This window comes from Hippoglossus stenolepis, chromosome 8 (assembly GCF_022539355.2).
Source record: "Hippoglossus stenolepis isolate QCI-W04-F060 chromosome 8, HSTE1.2, whole genome shotgun sequence".
NCBI classification, from domain to species: domain Eukaryota; kingdom Metazoa; phylum Chordata; class Actinopteri; order Pleuronectiformes; family Pleuronectidae; genus Hippoglossus; species Hippoglossus stenolepis.
Genome location: NC_061490.1, coordinates 6,296,723 through 6,324,577, shown reverse-complemented (window position 1 = coordinate 6,324,577; position 27,855 = coordinate 6,296,723). Strand labels below are relative to the sequence as shown.

At 41.1% G+C, this 27,855-nt stretch overlaps 1 protein-coding gene across 5 annotated transcripts in view; it reads left to right on the top strand.

Annotated features, from left to right (window-relative positions):
* grik2 (glutamate receptor, ionotropic, kainate 2) overlaps positions 1-27,855 on the top strand; it is a 231,719-nt gene that overhangs the window by 119,277 nt on the left and 84,587 nt on the right. For all 5 annotated transcript variants that reach the window (XM_035164273.1, XM_035164271.1, XM_035164272.1 and 2 more), the window contains 2 exons: positions 21,770-21,913; positions 25,629-25,736. In XM_035164273.1, coding sequence (XP_035020164.1) covers positions 21,770-21,913; positions 25,629-25,736 — 252 coding nt within the window. The remainder of the gene's footprint in view (positions 1-21,769; positions 21,914-25,628; positions 25,737-27,855) is intronic.

Sequence of the window (27,855 nt, the reverse complement as noted above, 5' to 3'; positions counted from 1 at the left end):
CGAAATGATTTTCATTTCAATCAATATTGTGGTGTATTGTCAGACATGCATACCACTGGGCTATTTATTGAGGTGAGCGCTCGTCTCAAAAACACGGACATACATATATATAAAAAATATATAGATTAATATTACAGCTGTAAAATAACTTAAAGTCAACTAGTTTGACTGAAAAAAACGTCTCACAGTAAACAATCTTCATGCCTCAATGTTTTTCATTTGTCTCTTAGTATATGCCAAATATGTTTTTTAAAAAAAATACTATAACCTTATTATAACCTTTTCTTTCTGGAGGGTGATTCCTAATATTGTGTCCAAAGAGGAAGCTTCCTTGAATGTTTTACTTCTTCCCCTGACTTTAAATTCTGCCAGTTACCGACTGGCAGACCGGGACCTACCCCGTCTGATTCATTGGTTCAGTCCACAGACGAAGGCAAAAGTGCTGGTGAGGAGTCTCCGACAACAGGGATCAGGCCGTTGTCATGACTTTCCACATTGATCTGCTTCAGTCACTGTCAGGGATGAGTTGCACGTTCAGTGCTATTGGCTGATGTAAACGCCAATCAATTATCTGCACCATTTGCCTCCATGGTTTATTGTTTTTACTGGACACACATCAGCATGCAGAGTCGAGCATCACCCCGTCATCTATTTCATGGCGTCTCTGGGGGTTACCGTGAAATGAGCATGTCTCCACTGAGTCTACTGAGATGTGCTCCGTGAGGAAGTTTAGCACGTGAGCAATGTTTGGCGTGTCCCTGGTCCTCCAGTGTAAGTTGATTGCTTCCATGCTGACAGTCAATGGGATGAGTGTGGCTCTGGTGTTACGGGTTGTTAAATAAATTGCTGAGATGTCCCCGGCAGAGAATAGGAATCGTTGGGATTACTGTGTTATTAAAGCATGGGGTGTTTAAAAGTAGAAGTAGTCTGGAGAGCCTGTCTTATTGTTTGTGTTTCTATTCGCGAGTGGTTTGATGAATATATTTGGAGATGGATTATAATTGATTAGCATAATTTTGAAAGCACAGTGGGACAGTGGACATAGTGAAGAGTTGTCTTATTTGATGGATGTAATTCTGCTAAGTAGGTAATAGGTATGTCCATATCTAATCAATGATTTACCAGAATTAGATTTTTTTTTTATGTTGCAAAGTGTTGACTTTATCAAAGGCTTCTTCATTATCTAATGAAACAATTATTGTTTTAAAGTTTTTTTTGTGTAGCAGTTTCATTAAACTGAATAATTAGTTCATGTTATTTGATAAGTTTTGCCCTTTTACGAATCCCATTTATTCAGGATGGATTACTGGTGGGGTAACGGTTTCTAGTGCGGTGGGGTGGGTTTGCAATAATTTAAGTTGGAGCAAAGCCAGTTCAAAGTCAGTGTTCGTGAGCTAGTGAGGGATGTGATAGCTGGAATTCACAAATGAACACTACTCCCCCTGCAGAGTGACTTGGGGAGGGATGAGTAAAATGACTATTCCCTTGTTTATCTATTTTTTTTATTTGCTACTTATTGTCGAGGCCAAATTCCAACATGTATTGTTTTAAAGTGGTGTTTTTTTTTATCAGATGTGCTTGATATAAATATAAAGTCAAGTCTAGGAGGTTGTTCAAGCCAATTAAGATAAGATTGTCAACATAGTTTTGAAATGCAAAAACACGAGTGAAAAAGGCGGACCCTTTGTTGTTTGGACCTTTTAAGATTAGCAATGCTTTTGGAAATTGAGGCACTTATGTGAATGTAGTGCCCGTTCAGGTCAGCTACAATGGTTTTATGGATTAGTGGGATTTGAGTTTTTATGATAATAGCAACTCCCTGCTGCCTGGAACCGTACGCTGCTGAAACAAATTGATTGAAGTGTGGTGACTTTAGGGAGTCATGCTGAGATTCTTAGTAATGAGTTTCCTGTCGTAGACATCTGCCTGAAATTTGTTTAAGTGATCTGAGATTTTTGTTGCTTTTTTTTCTGTGAACCAGTTCCCTCGGATGTTACAAGTTGTTATTGCAAGCATAACTATGAGTTATATCTAATATGCATTAATCATTAACGGCCACGCCAGCTTCAGAGAGATCAGAAACTTGTAGCTCACAAATGGTTTCATACAAAAGAAACCACTGGGAGAGTGGGAGGGCATTGAAGTAACAGTTCATACACAGGGTAGTACATCTGTAGGTTCTTCTCCCTGCAGACTGTAAGTATAGGACCCCATCTGCACTGATGTACCCACCACCCCCTGCTGTATTGTGGATATTTTGGTAGGGTTAGGGTTTTCCTTTGCTTTGATGCTAAAATCGTTTGGCTTTGCAGGTAGGCCAGGAGGATATGACATTGTTTCGCATACTTCAAGATTACGTAGAAATGGACGTGGACGTTTTCAGTAATTTCTTCAGTCTTTTTCTTGCCTCCACTGAAGAGGTGATGTTTTTACTTGTCTGTTTATCAGTCAGCAAGATCATGCAACAAGCCCCTGACGGTTTTCACCAGAATTGTTGGACAAATGGGGCATTGGCCAGGGAAGAATCCATTCTACTGTGGTGTAGATCCAGCGAAAAGGGGCCTTTCAAAGAAGGTTTAGTCACTTACCTTAATGTTTTTCAAAAATTCTGTAAATTGTTCAGGAAAGGTTTAAATTTTAATGTAAAAATCTCACATATATGTGATTGTTTGGCCTTGGTGGAAGTAGTTTCTTTCTTTTGTGACAGTGGCGATATGATCTTGACTAAACTCTCTCTCCAGCACTAGAATTCTTAATGGAGCACTTCAGTAAGTGCTAATCTGGTGCTGGAGATATGTTGGTCTACGGAGGAACTGACCTTGAAGTTGATGGCAGGTAGTCCATCAAGGTTTGTGTAAGAGTAGTGCAGACATTTGTTTTAGCTTTCTCGCTTCCTCAATCTGTTATAGCACAAGAAAACTTGTTACCTCTTCTAGTCTCTGATCCAGACATGAGCGTTCACTCCACCAGAAAAACTGATATGTGAAATGGATTGGATGTACATGCATCATCATTTACCACTATTTACAGCATAAATATTGCATTTGGATTTAATTACCTTGAAATACGGACCTTGTCTGACCCAAGGGATCCACAGATTTAATTTCCCTTTTATCTTTTCATAAACATGTGACTCTGCTGGTTGTAACTGAAAGTTAGAACATGTCTATTCGAGGTAATCTTATCTTGTAGCACGGTGCAGTGAGGAACATTTCTCCTTACATCACACATAATTTGAGACAGAATTGGGTGAATGCAGATGGAAATATTTGCATAGCGTTTTTAAAGCACTTTCTCCATCTCTCTCTTGCTTCATCCGGTGGTTCCAGTGGGCTGTGTGCTGCTCATGAACGGCTGCATGGAGGTGGTGCACTGCAGACATGACAGATAACAAGCCATTCTTCAGCTCAGCTCTAATTAAAAGGCTCTCTAATTACATGTGGAGGAAGTGGGTTGGTTAGTTTGATGAAACACAGCTTGGACGAGGAAAGACAGGCCTTTTCCTAAATGTCACGCACGGCTACACGTCCTCTATAAATCACCATTTAAATGACTGCAAATAAAAAATGGGGTGGGTTTGATTTAAATACGAGTGTGCCGTCACACTCCCGTTCACTCTCCACCTGCGCTTACATCTCCCTTTATTTGCTCCGGCCCTCACAGATGTACTCAGTGTGCAGTTTATTAGGAACACCGGGCTAAAACTAATGCACTCCAGACCAGCAGTCCTTCAATTAATGCTGCCTTCACGTTGGTTAAACATTGTCGTTAACTTGGTGGTGCTATTTTGTCCGCCCCATTTATATCAATGGCATTATAGGGTAGGTAAAATAACAGAAACCTAATGCAGAATGAATAAGTTATTTCTAGGTGTACCTAATAAACCGTAGAGTTTATATACACGCCTCCACAAGCCTGCAGAAAGTTCCTACAGCACAATTTCCCCAACATGCTCCCTCTGCAGTTTCTTCAATCTCCCGCCCCCTCAGGAAATCTTAAGCAGAGGATTAGCTTTTCCAATTTGTGGATTGAAACTTGCATCATTGTCTCTATTTAATCATGTGATTGTTCCAACAACCAAAAAAAGTGCTCGAGGAGAGGTGAGTAGGACATTCTCACTGTGTGCTTCACAGAAAAATGGATTAGAAAAATAATAGCATATCACCAGTTGTAGTAATCTCGCGGAGAAGGAGAATGAGTGAAGATGATGAACAGAGGAATAATTAAAATCTATTAGGCATTGCTAATTAATTTAAGGAGGGAGAGATCTGTTCCTCTGAGGTGAGGATGCAGTCCAAGAAGATATGATATTGCAGCACGAGTCTTACAGCTGGAACATTGTGCTTCTGGGGCTGTATTCTCTTATTTATTGTTGTGTGTTATTGTGCTGCTGACTTTTGATATATTTTATGGTCCATTGTAAATTTTTTCTATATCTTTTCTACAAAATGTTTTGGGTGTTGGGGATAGTAGATTTTTTTCACGTATGGCTTTCATGGAGTTATGTATCCACTTCAGGCAACGTCGGAATATGTATGACTGTGTGTTCAATTTCTAAATAATACATTATGCAGTAAAGACGACTCTGCCTTTTACATAATTAATTCATTGCAGTTCTTTTTAATTCTTTTCCCACAGTATCTAAATGTTATTTAAAATTCTCACCACAGTGAAATTGAATCACATCATGTTCTATTAAAGTGAACCTGAAAGCAGCGACCATCACTGATGTTAAAGAAAAAGAACAAATCTGAGTGGTGGAACTCAAATTTTGGGAAACTCAGCAAAATGACAGCACTCGGCCAACCCTCACTTCTTCAGGCAGCTGTATCGAGGTTAGGAGTAAGTTCAGGCTGAACAAAGGGCTGAGGCTCTGTAAGCAGCGTCACTGCAGGGGACTGTGAATTAATGTGGACAGTCAAGCGTCCTCATGAGGATAGATGTTAGTGTTTGCCCGTGGCGGTGTGAAAGTCTGCTATCAGACATGAAATGCTCTCAGTTATGTTTGGTTTTATGTCCCTGACTCACTTTGTATTTGGTTTTAATATTCACTGCTGCTTGTTTTGCTTTTATTTCTGGATATTGTGAGTCATTCATCAGCACCAGTCATGGAAATGCAGACAATATATGAGGACATGTTTCTTGTATTTATTTCTCCCTCGACTGAGAGTGATAATATTATAGTAAAACCCAAGGACAAACACGAGTTTATTCATGGTGCATACCGGCACTTCTTTGTTTATGTTGGGCAAATGGTCACCTACGGAAAAAAATAGGGTTTTCACTGGACAGATGTATAATATGTAACACCAAAACAATATGTAAATATAATTTTACATTTTTGTTTTGCACCCAAATGCAGAAGTGCCTTGGCTGAAATTTATGTTCAACACCGTCATCAAAACCAAGCAGCAATGGTTGTGTGACAGGTTGACATGTGACTAACAGCTTAACATAGAGAAGTCCTGACAACAGAACCTCTCATTACAGCCTACGTGCAGATTTCACCAATGAATCGGACAGTGTATATATATAGTTTCGTATAATTTTGATGTTTTAATACTGTAGACTAATTGCATCTTATAACTGTTACGACAGAACTGGGTTCATCTTTCAGCCTGAGCCTCTAACTATTGATGTTTCAGCTTGTTCCACAGTAATGTGTTCAGGCATGCAACTGATGTGATCTTGTAATTTGCCATTTTTCACCACGACGCCTTGAATCCCGCGAGCTCTTGCCTTTTGTTTTCCTGAATAACCCAATACAATGGTCATGCCCAGCCATGCTCTGCACATCGATGTCCTGTGGTGATCCCCTGCTTGTCATCTCTATCACTCTCAGTGGCAGCCAGCAGTCATCTTCAGGACTCATTTCCTGGCATCGTTTTAGGGGCATGCACGCTGATGGAATGTGGAGACACATATTGTCATTACAAAAGAAAGCCAGCCATAGTAATGATTTGGTTTTACACAGTCAATTTCCTCTCATATTGAGGCACATTATCATGACACAATTCGACAGCATAACGAGTGAGGCAATGTCACCCCCCCCCCCCATTCCCTTTCTTTTCTGTTGTTTCTGCTCATCTTTTTCACTCACCATTATATCTCCCAGACGCAAAATTGCTTTTAGTTTAAGAGGAAAAAGGGGACTGGTCACTGACGCCAAACGTTGAATGGGGAAAAAATGGTTGCCATGGGAATTATTTCGGAGAAAACATTTGAGTTGAGTGTAGTTAAAGAGTATGAAACCCATCTGGAATCTTAGCCGCAGGCAGAGTTGCCGAAATCAACAACAGCCCGGAGGCAGTCCACTCTGCTCCCATCTCACAATCTGCTCTTTTCATTTCAAAAAAGGTTTTATGTTTGCTTTGCAAGCTGATAGTGTGCCAGCTCCTGACGGGTGATATCTATATTATGTTCTTGTTTGAAGCTAAATCCTATTTGAACTGTAAAACTTTATTCCAGTTAGACTGAATGAAGTACACTGCAGCCGGCACATGTTAACCAGGTATAAATGTGCTTTTGCCCTCGTGCTGCGTGAATTCATCAAAGCCTTTTGATCAGTTTGTATCACAATGATCTCTTATCTTGCTGAGTCCACAGCATCTAAGTGGCCATTAGGGTTCCACTTCATCCTGTCACATACCCTCTATTGTCATGATACTATGGGCAGTTTGAAGCAACAGTTTGATCTCTGAGCAATGAGGATCAGTCTCATAAAAGAACACTGCGATGATGTTATCCTAAATCGTCCACTTTATACTGTGAGGTCCGATCGCTCCAAATCACATTCATCAAACTCTCTGAATTGCTAGGATGTGTCCCAAATCCTCCATTTTATCTCAATGAATACCACCAGCATTAGAGGAGGTGCGTGTTTGTGAGGTTTGAACAAAGTTTCTACGTCAGGATGCTTGTTTCTGCTCCATTTGTCGGGCACTTTCATTCACAAAAATGTCACCCAAGAGTAAAGTAATGATTTCACACAACAGAGCTTAGAGTCCTGCTTGTGGAAATGAGTGGAGCTTAGTGGTGCCTGTAGTTTTCCAAGTGGGCCCTAAACAATTACAAATAAGAAATACAGCTGCCAAGACATGTTCTAAAGAGACGCAAAACAATGATTTAGGACATAACTCAAACTTTTAACTCCCTCTCTGTGACTATAAATTCAGCCTCTTACCGTCTAGCATACAGGGACCTATGAAGTCCTGACTTTCCATGTTGAGCTGCTGGATATTTTTAACTCTGATGCAAGGCAGTGACACACAGTCAGCCCTAACTTTAAAGGCCACTTTAAAGCCCAGATTGATATAAAATCAACAGTTCCCTCCGTAGCCTTTACCTTTTTACCGGACACATGTAAACTGGTGGAATCTAATAGCGCTCATCTGACACTCATGACGTCTTTTTTACTGTGTCTTTAACTGCGGTTGCACTGTAGACGTGGCTGCGTTTAAACTGGACAATAGAAATTGTTCATATTCAAACACCAGTCATTTAGGTAAAAGCTTTTTGTCCTTACCAGCTGAAGGACACCTTATCCACACTGACAGGTTTAGCTCAGTAGTTCCTGCTCAGAAACAACTCTTTTTAAAAAGTGCTATTTATTGTGTAGCTTTCAATAAAATCCGAGTTTATTTAAATGGCACCAAGCTGCGTAGGTGTGAACACATATCATGATGCGGAAGATGAGCCAAGTTGCCTCAGCATGAACAAAGATTCATCAGAGTGGGAACCATCCATTTACCTTGTTGTCCACGCCTCAGGATCATTTGCCCACTCTGGCTTCATGGTCCTATAGCTGATAATACTGCAAGTCCCTTTAGCTCCTGTTGTAGTTCATACATATCAAAACTACTTTGGGCTGAGATATCGCTCCGTGCATCGGCTTGTACCAGCCTTTCTGTTCTCCTCTGACCCGTCTCATCAGTGCGGCACTTTGGGCTGAGTGTGCGATAAAATACCAAGAGGCACTGGGCATCATACCGCATTCAGCGTGCCTTAAATCATTGTCTGTCCCATTTCAACCCTGAACTGGACAGTAAGTGAACCGCTCACCCTTGCCCCCAAGCTTCACACATCAACTTTTATCATAGGTAACATGACGGCTGCAGGAATGAGTTGTTTGCACAAAAGACAGGGGCTGAGTCGAGTTTCCACAGTGAGAAAAGTGGACTCACCTTGAATACATGAAGTTGTCCAATAGGCAGAGACCATCAATTTAAGCCCCAATTAGTGTCATTAGTCTTGTCTCATTATCTTGTGAGACTGCTCAGGGAGACTGTGGTGGTGTAACCTTGTGTGGCTCAACACCCACAGCGCTTTCCCCAGTTTGGTCTCAGGATACATTTCAGTGATTCCAGCCACAGTGACCTTCTGATAACCTCCCACATCCCCTCACCTGCCATTTGCCTCTGTAGCTGCGACGGAGCTGGAGCGAACTTCAGCTCTCTGAAACAGTGGAGCTTATAGTCAAGCAGATTTAATCATTCTTCAAAACCCAGAAATGTGCTTCATTTGAGCTTGATTAGATATGAATTCTGCCGTGTAAGATTTTAATGTTTCATGCTGGTTTAAATGTTGTTTCCAAATGTCTCTTACTTTGTGGAGAAACAACAATGTCGGACTCTGTTGTTAAAGGTCATATTCAAAGGAGGAGCTGTGGCTCAGTAGGTCTTAGTAGGGGTCGCCCACTAATCAGAAGGGTCCTCTGGTCAGCATGTCGAACTGCCCTAAACCCAAACTGCTTCCAATGATATACAATCTGTGTGTATGTGTGTGTGTGTCTCACCTAAGGGCTGCACGAATGGGTGTGAATGTGACCTGTAGTATAACATGCTTTAAGAAATACTTTTTACCACGTGGAAAAGTAGCGCATAGATTTGAATTAGTCTCAACAGAAAGTGTGTATACATTGATGACAAGCGTTTGACATTTCCCTGCTGTATATCTCGTTGTGTATTAAAATCACATCACATCCTGATGCAGTTGCACAGTGCCACTCTCTGAGTGCCTGATGGCATTTCTACTGCATAGGAATGCAACCTTGTAGAGTGCCACTCACGCTTCAGGTGCACTCTCAGTCAGTACGGACAGCAGGAATGGACAAAGTGACACTTGGAGTGAACAAAGAAAAGTAAACACTCCACAAAAAAACAGCCGGCTAGCCAGACTGTGGCTAATAGTAACAAAATCAACTTAACAACACTTATTACGCCCTCAAATTATCTTGTTATGTTTAGTTTGTTTAAACAAATCATCACAAAAAGTTCCATGCACAGTGCAGTGTTATGGAGGGTTATACACCGGTGTATTTTTGACAGGGACCGGTAACTTCCTGGAGTCTCAGCTGAATGTTTTTTCTCATTATTTGTTCCGATATGAATCTTCTCATCAAACTCTCGGCAGGAAAGCAAATATGCGTATCTCCCAAAATGTTCCTTGAAAATTGCACCAGCACTCTAAGACCTTGTAAATCCTGCAATGCAACAAAATCAGCACATCAGCTGTGGAGCAGCAGCAGCTGCAGCCTCACTCCTCCGTCTGCACTCGATGCATTTAGACATTGTAGTTGCTGTGGGCTAAAATGTGTTTCAGCAGCCAGCGGACCCCAGTAGAACACTTGAAGCCTGCAAGATACGCTTCAGGTCCCAGTTACGTATGTAAATCATGAGCCGTCACACTGTTGGTGTAGTCAGCCGTTTTTAACCCAAACTGAAGTGTAGCTTGAAGAGGGATGACTGAAAAAAGCAACTGAAATGATTCCAGTGTAGCGTTCTGTTACTTCACTGCCACGACCATCACTGTGCTTAGGGCCGTACCTCCCATTTAGGACACCTAGGTTATGTCATCTGTATTTCCTGTGTGTAGATATACCTAAAATATCATTGTATGATGTACAGGATTTTATCCATAGAGCTTTTTACTTCTATATTTGTAACTTTTCCAATAATTTACATAAAAAAAACATGTTTTCAAGAAAAAGTGCAGCTGCTACTTATCAGATCAGTTGAGAAAAGACTGTTTTCCATAGTGTTCATGGCCGTAGCTTTCAGTTTGCACACAATAATCAGTACAGGGGATGACAGCACATGCAGTCATCACATGTACGTATAAGTATATGTTTACTCTTGGTGATAATTTGAATTGAAGTCAAAGAAAACGTGATGTAGATGTGTAAAATACCAAAACATGCAAACAGTGTATGACAGCAAACATCCACTTGACATAACAGTGATTTGAAAACAGAGAGGATTATGGTTATGCAAACCACATGATAGGTCCATCGGCTTTGAGGCCTTATTAATATTATATGAGAACAACCGTATTATGACTCTCACGGGCTTGTGTGTCAGTAATTTAACACCATGACCTGGACCATTCTTTCCTTTAGATAAAGGATAATGATGTGCATTTTACCGCCATCGGTTCAGAAACACTTTTTAAATTCATTATTATTTAAATATCTTTCTCTTTTTATCTCACCTCCCCAACAACACGCGGGTGTGGGCTTGTGAGACGTCTGGCCCAACTTGGCCTCTTAAAGTCCACGGCCCCTCTCTGTGACATCATGCGGGATGGGAAGTGAAAGCTACACAGTATTGGATGGAAATGAGAGGGGAGCATGAGGGCATCCAGACTGAGGCTGGCTGGTGAGAGCAGATTTTAATCAGAGAGGCTGGTAGCAACAGCAGTGCAGCCCCCGAGGGCCCGGGCATCACATCACATTATAACCCAGCCAAACCAGAGGCGCCAAAATGGCCGGGCCTGGAATAACAGATAACCCTGCCAAATCGCATCATCATCCAACCCGCTGCGGTCTTAATCTGCCTCATCCTCCTGCACTAATGAAACTAATGGAGGGAATAAGTGACATGCTCTTTCTTCTCTCTCTCACTGTCACTGTCATCTCTTTAATGGCGTTACTGCCGATGCCGGAGAGAAGGATCAGACTCTGTTTTTCTCTGCTGGAGTTTATTTTGGGGCATGAACATTGAAAATGAAATAAATATATAAAATGGATATATGCAGATACGTGTATCTGGGTCATGGCTGCATACAGTCATTTTATACAAAGAGAGATATGGTGATCAATACTAACTGTATTGCTCTGTATAACTGTATTAACACAGCCAGTAGTTAGTAATTGTTTCTAACAGCATACTGCATATTTAATGTCATAGTATACACTTTCCTAATGGATCTTAACATTATACAATATTCATGACTTAATATATTATCTGATATATTTAGAAAAAAACAAAGTTTTGGCTGCCTTGTATATTAACTTTTCTCTTTAAGGCCAGTTGAACAGAAAATGCAACAACTAACCTTTACTCAAAGTAACTTTTACTTCACCTGGTCACAAACCTTTCTAAACATCCAAAGATTCCAAACTATACTTTTAATTATTTACAAAAACATAACTTATAATTACAACTGGCCACTATTTACTATTGAGAACTCAATACTCAGTATTGTCAGGCAAATGTGAGCTTGTTCCCAGTGCGAGTCGATTGGCTCCAGTAACACAGGGAAACAAAGCCCAGTTCTTGTTGTGAGTTGATTGACAGCGTGATCACTTTATGTTTTAATAGTGAAGTGGAGAGGTGGGGGAGGTGAATTTTTGACAAGTCCTCAAAATGAAACAACAAAATATCGAACATCGTTTTTTTACCTCTGGACTGATGGCTCCATCAGCAGAAAGAAAATAATTCCCAAAACATACCAACTACAGGAAGTATAGTTTTATGATGGGAAATCGGTTAGCTTCACAAGTTGATTTTGTTAAAGGATCACTGTTTGGGTGAAAATAATTCTCAGTTGAAGTTAGGATGTCTTTGTTGTCATGGATACATGATCATGGTGATAACTGATGAACTGATGCTATTGTTGACAGATTCATTTCCTCCTCCTTTTTCATTTCATTTTAAACCTGGTTTTGATGTAATAAATACGGAATAGCCTACTACCATATCTAATTCTGATCAAATTGAGCCTTCTTTCAAATACAGTATTTATATACTGTATGTACTGTACATATGGTTAAATACGCAACCAATACAAACACTGATGATCATATTTCACAGTTAATTAAATGTATTTTGCTCTAAACAAGCTGGATTGGTGAGAGTCTATCCGCCGTGTGACTGTTTGTACAGACTGCATCAAAAACCTGCTCAAACCCCCAAATACAAAGAAACTGAGGGTTTGACCTCATGTAGAAAAAAAGCAAATAAGTGTATTTCTCAAAATCCTAATCTTTTTCTCTTTGCTCCAAACTAAATATGAGCTTTTCAAACCTTACAACTACACACTGGCTATTTGGTAGCCGAACATATTAATATACACTTTAATAACTAACCTTGAAATGGCTCTTCAGACACTCTTTACTACTCCTGTGTACCACACCACTGCTTGTTCTAATGTGAAACTAAAGAGTTAATTTCCCATAAACTGTATGAGCTCATAAAAGGTAGTAAAAGGTGTTCCAGCATCATTAATGTGCTAACGTGATTTCATTTTATTATCTCTTGTGTCCTCTCCTTATACACATTTCCCTTTGAGCTAGTTAATCTAAGCAGTTGTTATGCAGAGCTTGGATTGTTCTGCTGTTGCATTGTTGCAGTCTCAGGCTTATTTGTGTTTATTGCTGCAGTCGAATTGTGTTGAATGATTTTATTGCATGCTCTGCACACTGTGTCCTCCCGGTGCTGATTGTGCACATGTTCCATGGCTGTGCGTTGTGTGGTTGCTGTTGTTCCACGGAGTGCTGTCTGTGTTGCAGTTTTAAAGGTTGTCACGTGGTGATTCACCTGCTGGTCTGGTGGCGACTGGTTTGTATAAGAAGCTTTTGATGACTGATGAGGTGCAAACCAAAAAATCTATGGTGTCATCACGACTAAGCACCTTTATGGTCCCAATAGCAACATTAAGGTGTTTGCTGGTGGTCGTTTATACACGTAGCTCCCAGAAACAATCTAAATGCAATCCAGAAAAGAGTTAAATGTAAAAAAGTCGTCCGCCTGGAGCAAGGCAAGCTCCTTAAAAAGAAAGTGACTCTGTGCTATAAATAAAGTGAACATCTGCATTGCCTTTCAAAGATGAGAGGAAGTGATGTGGATGTGGCTCAGGAATGGGATGCATCTTTATCATTGATTAGCTCTAATAAGATTTGAATAACTCTACACTCTGGATATTTACAGTGTGTTTGGTCAGTGCCTACAATGTGTAAAGAATTAATGCCCCTTTAAAATGTAATTTAGAAAAATAAAGATAAAATAAAGTATCTACACAGAACTGCCTTTGTTACTTTTGTGAGTTAAAGACATTGCACTGCTGAATGTCTGAAGTCGTTTTCCACAAGTAGGCATCCTTTGTTGACAGGGTTAATTTAATTTAAGATCCAATTTCAGATTCATCTTCTTGAGCCGGGGGCCAATGTCTCTGTTTACTGAGAAAAAAAAGGCCTTTGAAGACATAACATAAAAAATGTATTTGACCAGTTTTCCTACATGCCAGTTCAGCATTACCTTGATTCAGAATGGTCATTGTTAGAGGGTAATGTGGAATGTACACATAATCTGGCTGCAGCTCAGTCACAGCCCCTCTTCAATTAAAATTACAGATTAGAAGGTCATTTACATTGCACACTGATTTTAAAACTCGTTAATGCCTGGTGTCCACTTTAATCCAGGGATTTGAAAATTCCTGGGCAATGTTTTACTCTGCAGGGGCAGAAATTAAGACTTTTGGAAACTATGATGCAGTGACCTTCAATCGTTCCCTGATTGGTTCTTATCAGTCACATGACTCGACTACCAGCAGAAAATGTTAGTAGTTGCCAACTCTTACTCTCAGTAAAAGTTTAAGAAATCCTAGCTCTTTCTTTTTACCATTGCTGATCCTCGATCATAGTATTTTCTGTAACTAAACAACCAACTGCTTTCCGTTAGCACTGCCACGTGCATGAGCAGTGCATGTGATTAGTCATGAGATATGCATTTTTTAGGTGTGATAGTATGGAGGGAGATTATTTCTGATGGAGACTGCATTAGATTTTGTATGTATTTGTTTTTGTTTTATTTGCTATGATCACACTCATCAGATATCTAATAACACAATATGTAAACGAGAACAACTACAGTGTGGGTCCAGCTCCAGTAAAACAGTAAAGGTGACCTCAAGGGAAGAGCCAGTGGATCACCCCTCTCTCTCTTTCTCACAATATACAAACGCAAAATAATTACTTCTACAAACAATAAAATCAAGTCAGCTGTCAGTAAATCCAGGCATTTTATTCATGTTGCAATCACATGGGAATTTCAGGCTAAAGAGGACACAGAGCCGGTGTATGCACGCGCGCGCGCGCGCGCGCGCACACGCACACACACGCACACACACACACACACACACACACACCAGTGTGGCAGATCGTCTCCGAGAGTCATGAAGGAGCCAGAACACATTTCAGCCTGATCCTGTGAACATCACATGTGAGGCCCTAACTGAAAAAAACTGTGTGTCTTTCTTCAAAGCCAATGACAGCTCACATCTCTCAAGTGAATCTTTGAGGTTTTTTTATAGCTACATGACTCTTTATATCTAATATTATATATATATATATATTTTTTTAACAGTCTTGTTCCCTTTTACTTTTTTTTACTTTTCTTTTCAAAATGGCTGCTCTGAAAAAGCCCCTTTTTTTATTTATTATTATTGATTCATTTTTACAGTATACATATCAATCTTCTTGAGATGTGTCACTATTGTCACATCAAATCACAGGAGACTCTTGTGTAAAACAGACGTGCTGCTCTCGTAAAACAACAAAACTGAGGTGGAAAAAAGCAATAAAATAGAGGAAATATTTCAACTGAAAATGAAAATCCTCATTACCTGGAATTTTAAAGAAACAAGGACAATTTTGCATATTTAAAGTCAAACATATTTTCTCCCCTCTCTTTTAGCTGAGGTTTTGCACTCCCAATGGGAGGAACTCTCATACTGCCCTGACCTGCAGCAACACTTCACACATCCACTGCTCATGTAGATGTTTTTCATGAAAGAAGTGAGAGCTCGGCTATTCTGAAACTTAAAAAACTACGAAACTTCACACTTCAGCTGTGAAACTTCACATCCACACTCCTGCTATTCTTCCTTCAAAAATACCTCCAACACAAATCGCAAATAACTGCTGTAGAGTTGTCGTAGGGGAGTTAATTGCAGTCCCTTCCAAAGCGTTTCTTAGCTTCAAATGTCACACCTGTGGTTTTATTCTTATTTAAATGTTTACTAAAGGCCTGTTAAAACCATCGGCTTCCCTGTGTGCACAGCCCCAGTGTTTAATGTGTGTAGGAGAATGCTTTTCTTGTTGCTGTCAGGGTGCACACGTCCTTTCACTGTCGACGCTCAAGGTCTTTCAAGCACCAGAGCTTTGCAGCATTCAATCTCTCATGTTTGTTTACGTACACACCACACTGGTATTTACTCTATGTTGTTTATCCTCATACATGTACATGCCAGCGCTCTGATCTGCTCTATAGCTGCACAGAATCCATCTGTGCTGTATATTCACGAGGTGGGTTTTTTATTTATCAAACAGCATCAACCTGTTCATCGGTTCATTTGTGCAGCATCCTGTCACTCTCATAATATTAAAAGTAATTATTTTTGCATACCACATCATTTTGTGATTTACAGTGCATCTGTTACATATTTCTTTGTGAGTGTCTGACAGAAAACTAATTTTACTCTTGTAGTGATTAAAGTGAGAAAAAAAAAAGTGTAATGGAAAGTCAGTGAAGGAGGAGATGTGACTGTCTGTTTGCACAATCCCTGAAGATCCCCTCCAGAGCTGAACAACAACTCAGGAGGAATATTCTCTCGCACCGATCCAGACCTTGACAGGGATGGTGACATGTGTAACTCTCATTTTCAGTTGTAGTTTGAAACAAATGGAGCGATGCTTGAGCTGTAGCTGTGGAAATATGTATTGTATTTATTTAAGCTTTTTGGCTTTGGGGACAAGAATGAAAGATGGGAGGGAGATGGGAGGGAGGGTCAGTGGTCTTCAGGGTAACAGTGGGAGGAGGATGTGCTCTGTATTTGAATCGTATATTTATGAATATGTAACAGGGGAGTGTTGGGGCTGAAACAGGGCGTTGCATTGCTCTTTAAACTGAGCTACAGGGAAGATTGTTGATGGTGGAGGCAGGAGTTCAGCATGTAGGTTCAGTTACATCATGTTTTTATGGCTTCGGCTCTGCTGATTTGGGAGCCAACACAGTTTTATAGGTGCACTGGGGACACAGGTCTGTGTCTCCGATGTATTTCAGTATATTTATTTGTCTTTAGTCTATCTCGGAATCAGATGGATCAGTTAAGCTCTGGCCTTTGTAGGGATCACCGGAGCTAAAACTATCTCTATCATTCGGAAAAGATTATGGAAAAGGAAACTCTGATGACTTCTGAGACGCATCACAGGAAAACCACTGAATATGTACTCTTATTTCATTTCCCCATATTAAGGCATATCATATTTAAAACAACAAAACTATTCTATTTGCTTGTAATTTAAATTACCCATATAAAGCATGAATTGATCTTAATTAAGCTGTTTTTTTATTTGGTGGGTTTCTTGGAATTCATTTAGTTCTTGAAGTCTGGTGCTGAATGCAGCCCTGTGTTAGTCGGCATGCCTGTTTCCGTTATCAGGGTTATTTTCTGTGAAATGACTCAGAAATATGCAGTCTCAGTGAGTTAGTCCTTCAATTAGGATGTGAGAAGAGAAGAAGAGATAGGAGCAGGTATCCGACTCACTCTCGGCCCAGCTCGCTGTCCCTCCTGACACCAGAGAATATGCTGGTATGCACTGGATAAAATAATTTATGACATATCAGTGCAGCTTGTGTGTACAGTGCTGAGAATAGCAAGAAAAGCTGATGGCACAGAGTGACCTAGTCATGACTAAGACCTCTAAGAGATTCCAAAAGAGAACAAAACACGCTCAATTTTTAATCCCTCCAAGTAGGAGAGAGGAGGGAGAGAGGGAGAGAGGGCTAGTGTTAAATCTCCCTCACACACACACACACACACACACTCTCGCCTGTTTTCCCCGACTTGCTCCTGAGCGTGCCCTCATCTCTCAGGGTGTTTATGTTTCAATCAAAAGAGCCAGAGCAGTGTGACCACCGCTTTCTGCGCGACCAGCAGAGCTCCACCCTTCACCGCGTTAGGAATCAGCCTTAAAGATAGCCTCCACCCCCACCACCTCCTCCTTCATGTCTTTTTTTTTTCTTTCAAGGCTCTGGGAAAAACCTGCTATTGGCCTCGTGTCCTGCTTTCTGAGAGGAACTTCAGAATAAATCCATCACTGTCTTCAGAATTTAAAGAAGGGCTAGCATCGACCTCAGTCTGTTTGATCCACATGTTGGAACATCTACTACCTGCAACATCACTGACACCATTCTGACCAAAACATGGACAGAAATAAGTTGTCATCATCATTAATCACGTGTTAATCCTGTGTTAGTTATGCACAGGATCAAAACATCTTCTGTGTAGAGGGTTTTTATGGGCCCATTTTATACTTTCTGCATATATTTATATATGCAGAAATATCTGAAACTGGTTAAAGAAATTGAAAATATTATAATTCAGATGATTAAGATTCCACCGGCAAGAATAATAAATAGCTTGAGCCCACAAGAACAGTCTCAAATAACAAAGAAATAATAAAAAGCTTTTCATATAAAGTGTGAAAGTAGGAATATACGTGAGGAATTCGCCTTTTTATATTAATATGTTATTAACTCGTCTCCCTGACTACACAACTATTGACTGTCACAGCATCAGAAAACAGTGACGTGTTGGAAGGTTGTGTTTATTTTCAGTCCTTACAGGACGTGGCAGGAAAACGAGAGAATGTCGGCATCATTCAAATCGTTTGGCTTGGAAACCTACCATGTTTAATGAAAAGGTGACAGTAAGAGAATGTTTGTGCAAAGAACACTGACACCAGCTTGTTAAGATTCACAGTGCTGGTGTTTATCAGTCTTCAGAACCTTAATCCTCACGTCAGTTCAAAGTTACAGTTTACAAAGGCCATGCTGTATATCAGCATCCGCAAATAACCCCAGTCCCAGTCTGGGTGAACGCTATTTCTTACCATTTTGTTTCCGTGGCAGAGTTGATTAGCTGGTTAGAGTGTGTGTGTGTGTGTGTGTGTGTGTGCGTGCGCGCGTGTGTGCGAGAGAGATGAGGACGACACACAAACACACACACAGAGGTAGAGAGAGAACGGAGGCAACAATAAGCTGGAGAAATAGACAGCGTCAGGGGTAATGTTCGTATTGGCTGACACAAGGGAAAAGCAGCTTTTAAAGCGTTTAGCTTTAATTTCATTCAGGAGTGACATAATTTATTTTAATGAGATGTTTATAGAGTGAAGTGTCGGTGTTGCTAAATCATTTGCGAGTCTGCCTGACGGGTACTTGTGAGGCTTGCACCGGGGAGAAGGAGAAAGGCACACAAATCTCTGCTGCCAGAACTCCTCCAGCAAGCCTCACGCTCATCTCCATTCACTCCCGCACGCCACCCAACACAATTGGATGCTCATTTTAATTAAGAGCGTGTTTAATTCATGAAATACTTCCTTAACTTTGACACTGTATTGACTGAAATGCTTCAGCCGGAATATCTTTTTGTCGGCTTAGGCTTTTGTTAAACCCCCAAAATACACATCATCATCATCATGAAGTGAAGCCAGCCAAGTCCCAGCTGTGTGGGTGAGAATACAAGTTCACTTCCACTGCCCAACTAATCCTGCTGGCTTCCCCCTGCTCGCAGTATCGGTGCTGTGATTGACTGACAGGGTGTCACATTGCTATTATGAGGTCCCTGCGGGCCCGTGTGGTTTAAAATGGAGAGAATGGATGGCAGTGTGAACATCATAGAGCGACAGCGTCTGCTCCCACCACTGAGAGAACGGACACATAAAGGAGTGCTGGACAAAAGTCAGTTTGTGAACCGAGTGTCAAAGACTGTCCTCTTGAAGTCACATGAACAATATCAGCTATTGGTTCTTTTTGGAAAGTAATAACTTAACAACCTACTTTCCCCCCTCAGGAGACTTGATGTAGAAACTGATAGTTTTGTTTGTGGCAACGTGGATTCAAAGAAGAAACCTCAATGTTTTCTCATTTGGATCCGGCTCGTCCGATGGCTTCTCCCATTTTAGAATCGGGTTTCTTCAAGTCCTCACTGTTGAAATGGCTCAGTTGATGGTTGCTGCAAATGCTTAAATCAAAAGGTCTCTGAATTTCTACTTCAAGCAAAAAGTTTTTGTCTCTGCGAGCAAATACACAATGATTCCACTGAAGGAGAGTTCACACATCAACAGGGGTTATCACAGTCCCCAGAGGATTGTTAATGAGTTGACATTTTTAGAAACCTTTAGAATCCTTTACTCCCATCATAAGGCTACAATTTCCCATGACAGCCACAATAAATATAACATTTGAATTAGTAGGTTTCCATGAAATCAACCAAGCTCTTGCCCTCCAGGGGATGAAAACTTAATTTTTTTAGCCATGCTGTTACCCTTTAAGCAAAATCCAGTCCTGCTCCCCAGAACATGAGTCAGTTTTGTTTACTCAATTTAAGTTTTCCTCGTACACCAGCCCCTTCAGTGCTACAATCTACACATACGCCACAGCAAAGTTCGTATGATCCGTGTGAATATTCTTCGGAGCCAAAAGGACGATCGTGGTGTTCCCAACTCTCTAATGTGGTTCATAAACATTTCCACCTGCACACAAGATGCTCGACGGTCCAGCATGTGGCATGATTAGATCTATAACCAATGTTGCATCGACTGTTCCTTTAATAACTATGAAGTCCAAGCGGATCACGTCCGTCCTATCACTGCTCGACACCTGTGTCTGCAGAACGGAACCAGGTATTGGTTCTAACCACGAACATGCACGCTTAACAACCTCGAGGTGACAGCCGCTCTGCAAAAAATACTCAGTGCCTTTCCTTCAACAAGCACTGATTATTAATACCTCACTCCTGCAGGCACACGCTGAAGCCTGTCTGAATTTCAAGGAGGCAAACTTATTGGCTGGGATTGATTTTGAAACATCTCTGGCCATCTCCCATGCATATAGATACAGCTGCACACACACACACATGCAACACACACTCTCTCACACACACAAACACACACACACACACACACTGATGCACGTCAAATAGCCACTGAAGTGTCTTCACCACGTTATTATAGGCAAACAGCCTCTTAAGCTGCAGTCTTATTCCAACGTTCAATCACGGCCCAAATAAGGAAAAGAAACAACAGGTTCAGGAGTGATTCCTTTTTTCCTCTTGCAGGACGATGCTTTCCAAAGCACAAGGCACCCTAGGACATGATTTCCATGCAACAACTGTGGAGAGCTGTTTTGATTGCTTTTCAATCAAGCGAGACAAACACTAATTAGATTTTTTTTTTTTTTTCGTCTTCCTTTTTTCTTTTTGATGAACTGCAGAACTATGGACTTCTCTCGTGAAGCGTGGATGACTGGCACTTCGAGTTTCAGTGACACTCCTCTTTGGACTGACTGCGTGCTGTCAAGACTTTATTATATTAATATATGGAGACAGTAAATTCTTGTAGCGCACAGTCAGGCTGGGGAAAAGGTGTCCGGGCATATCAAGCCTGAGAGCCTTTTAGGGGTTTATTTAATTCGCTGAACCTTGTCTCTTGTCAGGGCACTAAATAAGAACATTATTGACAAATGATAGCTTTTTTAGTGTATATGTTGTGCTTCCAGTATTACAGACATGGATTTCTTAAGCATTGAGCTACCACTATAGCATCCACTATACTGCACATGTATTTCAATGTGCACACTTTACTGTACGCACTAAGTGTCCTGGCCGGCTTTGAAGAGTTGGCTGCTGCGCTTTGTTCTGTAAATTAGAGCTGAGTATGTTATAATGTATTACATTATTATTATATTAGCACAAGGAATTAACCTCTTATTAGAAAAAAAAGTCCCTTGCTCCATTTAAACCCAAGTAAATAATTATCAACCATTCATTCATCTTTTATTGGGAACTTTATGCTGTTTAGTTTTAGTCACTATTGCAGTGCACGTTCTGCCTGTTTGGAATCGGCTGTTTTCTTGACCTGTGCTAATGCTCTGGAGCTAATTCACCTTGAATAGTTTTACAATATACTGTCACTTGTTTTTTGTTTGTGTGTCTGGGGTGCAGAGTGAAGTTAGAAAAGTTTGTGTTCATCCTACCTGGTGGTATGTGTTAGTAGGTAGATATATAGTGTATGTAAGTACATTATTATTATTTTTATTATGGGTTTTAAATGTTAGTTGCATATTTCTGTAAATCTGCAACCGTTTGGATGTTTGTGTTATTCATTTTTATTTTGTCTTTTAGATTTGTTGCACTATTTTACCATGCAGAATACAATCAGGATTCCTGCTATAAGCTTGGCAGTCTCTTGTCAGAGGATAATATGTCAACAGTGAAATCATCAAATATGTATGGCCATTATGTCCACAGCATGACAAGATGTAGATCCACACATATGTGTTTTGATATGAGGCGTTGAGTGAGCCCTCATGGTGTTGATATCCCTCTGATTCTGGACAGATTTCCTCCTGCCAGGCCGCAGTGATTTGTCGCGCGCCGCATTCCATGTTAATAACGCTCTGTTTCTACCCCCTCTGTGTTGGCTTTGCAGACGGACGCCGCGCTGATGTACGATGCTGTACACGTGGTGGCCGTGGCTGTGCAGCAGTCTCAGCAGATCACTGTCAGCTCATTACAGTGCAACCGACACAAGCCCTGGCGCTTCGGGAACCGCTTCATGGCCCTCATCAAAGAGGTAGATGCTTCTGTACCTGCTCCCTACTCTGTCCCCCTCCTCAACATACACTGACAAAACACATGCTCACAGGAAAGCGGACAGCGACGGAATGTAAATGAGACTTGGGCAGTCAAGAAGAAGGGAGTTATGCATAAATTGAAATGATTTATCTGTGTATTTATGTACATGGAAGTCGTTTTTTCCCCCCAATATATGTGCATACGTACTCCCCTGTGGAATCAGTCATGTAGAGCCTACCTTCTGAATTTCCACATTAATCACCCGTGCAGAACCATAAACACAACATTATCTAAATTTCTGTGTAATTACCCCACAGTTCGCTGCATGTGCGAGGCAGCGACCGTTAATCCAGAGCGTTCTATCTGTGGAAACGCTGGATGTTACGCAATCTATTTTTAGGACTCTCTAAACTTCTGTTCCCCTTTAGTTTACAGAGATCATGAAAAAGGCTGCTAAGAATTAAACCGTGCGGGTAGAGGATTGATAAGCTGAGCGCCCCCACACAGATTTGGATGTAACTATATTAAGCAGACAGTTTTTCACCATGCAAATCTCATCTTTTCTTCCCTGACCCTCCGCGCATTCCCCTCTCTTCATTCCATCTCCTCTCCATCTGCTGCTTTGAGGCTTTCTTTGTCCTCTGACTTGAGGATCTCTAAGCCTGTACAGTCGCACAGGAGGATGCCAGCATTTATGAGACAACACTGTTTAGCTCAGTGGCTACGTTGCAGAAAAGTCACTGGCAGCACTTGTGCTAATCCAGAATGATGAGTCTCTACACAGGCTTCTGTGACACTATCTCTGAAATTCTCTCCCCCACAGGATCTTTACTGTATGGAAGAACTCATATGATAATGTCCCCAGACTGTGGTGAAAAATGGAATGTGCATACATTTCCTCTAATTGCAATTGCACTGGAGCTTCAGTGAGAATATCCATATGGCATGCAGAGAGTATGCTCAGTAGACAGCTAATTAGGTAAACCTAGCTCCAACTAATGCAGCAGTCCTGTAATAAATCCTACCTACATGACAGTTATAGTGCTCAGTTATTTTGGAAACTTCTATACAGAAGTCTTCATTTAAATGTATAGTCATCGTGGATGGTGGTGTTTGTTGTAAACTGAACATTATATCTTTCATGAAAGTATAAGAAAATCAATTTCCTGCTGAAAATGTTCAGCTCAATCAAGTTGAAATGCATGAAGTGGAAAAGTAGCGATGTCAGGATGTTACCAGGTCCTTAATAAAGTGGTACGCATGCAGAAATGTCCTGAACAAGCTGAACGTTTGGATGTTTGGATGGATGAAATCAGTTGAAGTGTGTGGCAGTAGGTAGCGAAGGAAAAAGTCTGCGCAAGAACAAATATAATAGATAAAGATTTTAAAAAGAGAGTGCATGCTTCAGCATCCACACTAAATAAAGAGCAGATGGTTGTGAAAATGCCGGCAAAGGAAAAATCCCAGTCAGCACAGACACCATCAGATCAGTCAACCCTTGGAAGACAATAAATCTCCAAGAACAGGCTGAATCCTGCATTCAGCTGAATGACATCACTTCTTTCCTGTGTAAGAGGGGTCTTAGAACGGGACACAAGTGATGGACAGAGGACTCATCAGAGGACTGCATCTGCATCTTCAAACTTTACAGTCAACAATATGAATTATATCCTAAGACCTGAAGTGAAAAACAAAACCAAGTCTGCAACGAAAATAACAAGTTGTGTACTTAACTCCATCTTCTGCATCTCTGGAAACAGACGCAGCTGTGCATACTTTCCTGTCAACTGAAACACACTCGGCAAAGACGACAGAAAAGAAGACTCCTCTGAGGATGACCTGAAATGTCTCGGCCTCGTTTTCCAAAGGACGCTGCATTCACTTCTCAGTCCATCCAAATACAGTCTGCAGGGACTGCTGAAGACCTGTCTGTATTACCTCAGCAAGAAGCAGATAAAGATTAACTGGCACAAGAAAATAATAATCTCCTCAGACAGGAGTATATGACGAGACAAATAACAGATTATCATGCAGATGAAGTGGGCATGATGGTTTGACTTTGGGCACTGAGGAGGTGCGGAGCTGAAGACGGACCTGAAGCTCAATGGCCCTGACAGAGCTGTCCGTGCAGTGCTGTGCAGTCCGTTGTATCCACTCTCACACACTCTGATTTCAAATGCATGGTTAGACCAATACCTCCATCAAAGCCTGCGTCTCCTAGTTTTCAGCACTGGAGCCAGAGGATCAGTAGGTGGTTAGAAACAAAGAGTCGGCATAGAGATTGAACTGCGACTTGTTTAAGTCAGCCCCTTTTAAAGTCCAGGTCACATTGCGCCTGTGATAAAATAACATTTTCATAAAATGTTGATTTCCACAAAGACAAAAATATTTCAGTAATTGTGAGTACAAGGCACCGTTCACTGCACAAAGAAACTCAACCATTCATTAGATAAAAGCTTTCAAAGGTTTTGTAAAACTAAAATAAAAAAACCTTCATTTTTGTGTTGCAGCTGTTCCATCACAGCATTTGTCCCCATGTAGTTTATACGTCATGCTACTGTTGCTCTTGGGTTCGAGTCAACAAACAGCTTTACCCATAACTGTTGGCCTAACAGTCGGCCATAGAACACATGGCAATCGTTTCTTTGCAATAACATGAGATCACCTGCTGTTTCATTGAGATTGGGAGCTGGAGTGCCACGGGAGGCTCTGAGTGAAATGAGTAAAATTATTTGTTTCATTTTCACCAGGTAGATGACGTCGAGGACAGAATTGTCCCCTCCTCATATGGAGTCAAGGAACATCATTGAGTGTGATAAACAATTTCAAAATTTCGGGGTCGCGTGGTGGTCGCTGAGAGTAATGCTATTTGATTCATCCACTGCGGACAATGAATGACCACAGTAAATTCTGCCAGTGACTTTATGGTGGGATACTTAAAATCTGCAGAAGACATGAGTATCCATATACTATATTTCCAGTCAAAGTCATTCTGACTTGGATTGACAGAATGACTGCACACATTTACATAATGATAGGTCCCTTAAAACACTGGCCGATATACCCTGACGCTCTTATCCCCACCCCAACCAACCCCCGGGAGATCCTTGGTAATACAACTGTCCCGACTGGAGTCACATATCGTTGTGTCTGTGAACTGCACTGGTATCAATAGAGAGACATTCAGACACTGAGTCAAAGTAGTATGACAAATGCTTTCTAGCGCAGTCGACTGTTCTGAGTGAGTAACTTCCAGATCTGGGACTCCCACTCATCTGACTAAAGGCCCTGAAGTTCCCAGGCTTCCCGAGCAGCACTGTGATGATTTTCTGTGCCTGAGAAAAAGCCTCTCCTGCTCTGAGCCACTTTCATGCTACATTGTATCCTATCACACCCCTAAATATCTGTAAAGATTGGGTAATTGCCCTCCCACTGTTACAAATGCAGCCACAGTAAGTGTAGGCACCTTGATGGCAGGGAAGACTGTACAAACAGAAACAGAGTGTGAAAGAGAGGGAAATGGAGTGTGCCATCACTCTTTGACTGCTTTGCCTCAAACGGTGTCACCAAATGTATATTTGAAAGTGGAGCTGTTGATGCTGATGCTCTAATGTCTCACCTGATATCCTCCTCTCTCTCTCTCTCTCTCTCTCTCTCTCTCTCTCTCTCTCTCTCTCTCTCTCTCTCTCTCTCTCTCTCTCTCTCGTCTCTAGGCTCACTGGGATGGCCTGACTGGGAGAATCAATTTCAACCGGACCAATGGCTTGAGGACAGACTTTGACCTTGATGTCATCAGTCTAAAGGAGGAGGGGCTTGAGAAGGTTGTGTCTTTAATGTGTGTGTGTGTGTGTGTGTGTTGTGTGGTGGTAGTGTGTGTATTTTGTACTTACGAGCCCACCTGCCATGCCAATGTGATGATTTAATAAAACACACAAAAGTACACACACAAACAAATCTGCTGCAGTACATCAACATGTGAGTGTAATTGCAGGTCATTAATAGAGTTTGTTGTCTGGCAGCCATATTGGAAGTCCTGACTGTAGGTTTAATTCTTAAAACAAACACGGAGTGTGTTAATTTGTGAGCTTTAGAGGTGCTAATATATGCCTGTGTAAACTGGACAAAGTCAGACTAACCCTGCACTGTCCCATTGATTGTCTCATCTTACTCTGGCAAGGAGAAACATTCTGAACAATTAGTTTAACTTAATTTTAGCATCCGATGTTGAATAACTACATGAGCATGACATCTTACTTCCTCACTTACACATCATTATTGCCCAGTGGCTAAGATTGATTGACTTCTACCTGAAAGAAGCTGTGAAATTTGGAGACTGACGTGGTTGTTATTTATTGAGAGTGGACTCTGCCGAGTCTGGAATCTTTAAATGACAGGGTCGGCTGTCTCATGAAGCGTGGCTCGTCAGACATATTGAGATGCGTTGATGCCTCCTTTTGTTCAGTGAACTTCCTACCAAGTCTAGTGTGTTTATGAAAATGGCTTCATGACTCTTCAGAGCATCCGACATTGGCCCCAAAACCCCAAACTAATGTGTCTCCTTAAAGGAGCTCTCAGTTGGGTTTCAGACCATCAGCAGTGTGACAGAATTGAGATAAAGAAAGGTTAGAATGTCACAGTGCACCACACCATCTTTTCTTTTCAAATGTTCTACTTGTTACGTATTTATTCACTGTTTGTGTACAGCCAGTCCTACAAATAACCACAATAGCTGTGATGCAACTACAAAGCGTCAATGAGAGCAATGTACCGTCATTAAAATAAAATGGGATCCAATCCATCCAAGGAGTACATGAGGATCAAACTGGCATGTGGTGGTACAGAGTAGAACGCTGAGCAAGCCGGATGTCAAGTTAAGAAAACCAGAGTTACAGGGTAAAGTAACTTGATGCATGTCATGTGTCTTCACCTCAGAGGTCCACACAGTAGTTCCCTCAGCCAGTGGGCTGGGCTAAATGTCAAATTTAAAAGATGGAAATTAGAATTTAAGAAAAAGTTTGATTAAATCTGAATTTTGACAGAAATAGAAACACACTTTCAGTTTGCTCACAGAGGACAAATAATGGCTGAATTTATAGTAGTATCTTGGCTTCATTGGGTCAAAACAAAACATGGACATGAGACACAATTCAGACATATATTTGACAAATACTTGCATGTCCACGTGCAAATTGAAAGAGTTAATTTAAACCGATTCCTCACTAGGGCTGTAGTGGTGTACACTCCCGTCTGATAGTCCACATATGCTATTCACGGAGTGCTCTGACTTAATGCGAGGGGAAATTCGGCCTCCGATTTGTTTTTGTGTGAATTGACAGATGGAAGGGTCCAGACGTTAGAGCCAGCTACTGTAGCAAACAGCACACACTCCAGCTCTGAATGTCTGTGTGACAAATCAGACTGATTTCAAAGCTTGCCAGGAACTCAAGCTGTTTTTCTTATTTTACTCGGAACTCTCATTTTTGTTCTCCCTCTCGTCTCTGTGCGGAATAAGGGCAGATGTAGAGGACAGGTCTGTGATTTTCCAGGATAAAAGAAAGATGAAAGTCATTGACAGTTATAGGCCATTTATACTGAACACAGCAGAAATGAAAAACGAGGGGCTGTAGTGAAGGTCTGTGATTTCAAGAGGATAAATGATCGAGGAAGGTTAGAAAGAATAATAGATCTATGAGTTTGAAGGCTGATTGGAGCCACAGTGAAGGTTGCAAAACGTTGGGATGTTATCACAGTGACACAATGATCATTAGGACAAAATTTAAATAATGCTGCAAGTCACCTCCGAGGAATGTGCTCTGCCTGTATTTGATTGGACGGCTCAATGCTTTGCCAGATGATTATGTTGTTTTGCACTCGAGCACCTGTGCTTTATTTGCAGAAGCTCTATGCATCTGTGACACTTTGAACTGGTTTTTATTGAGA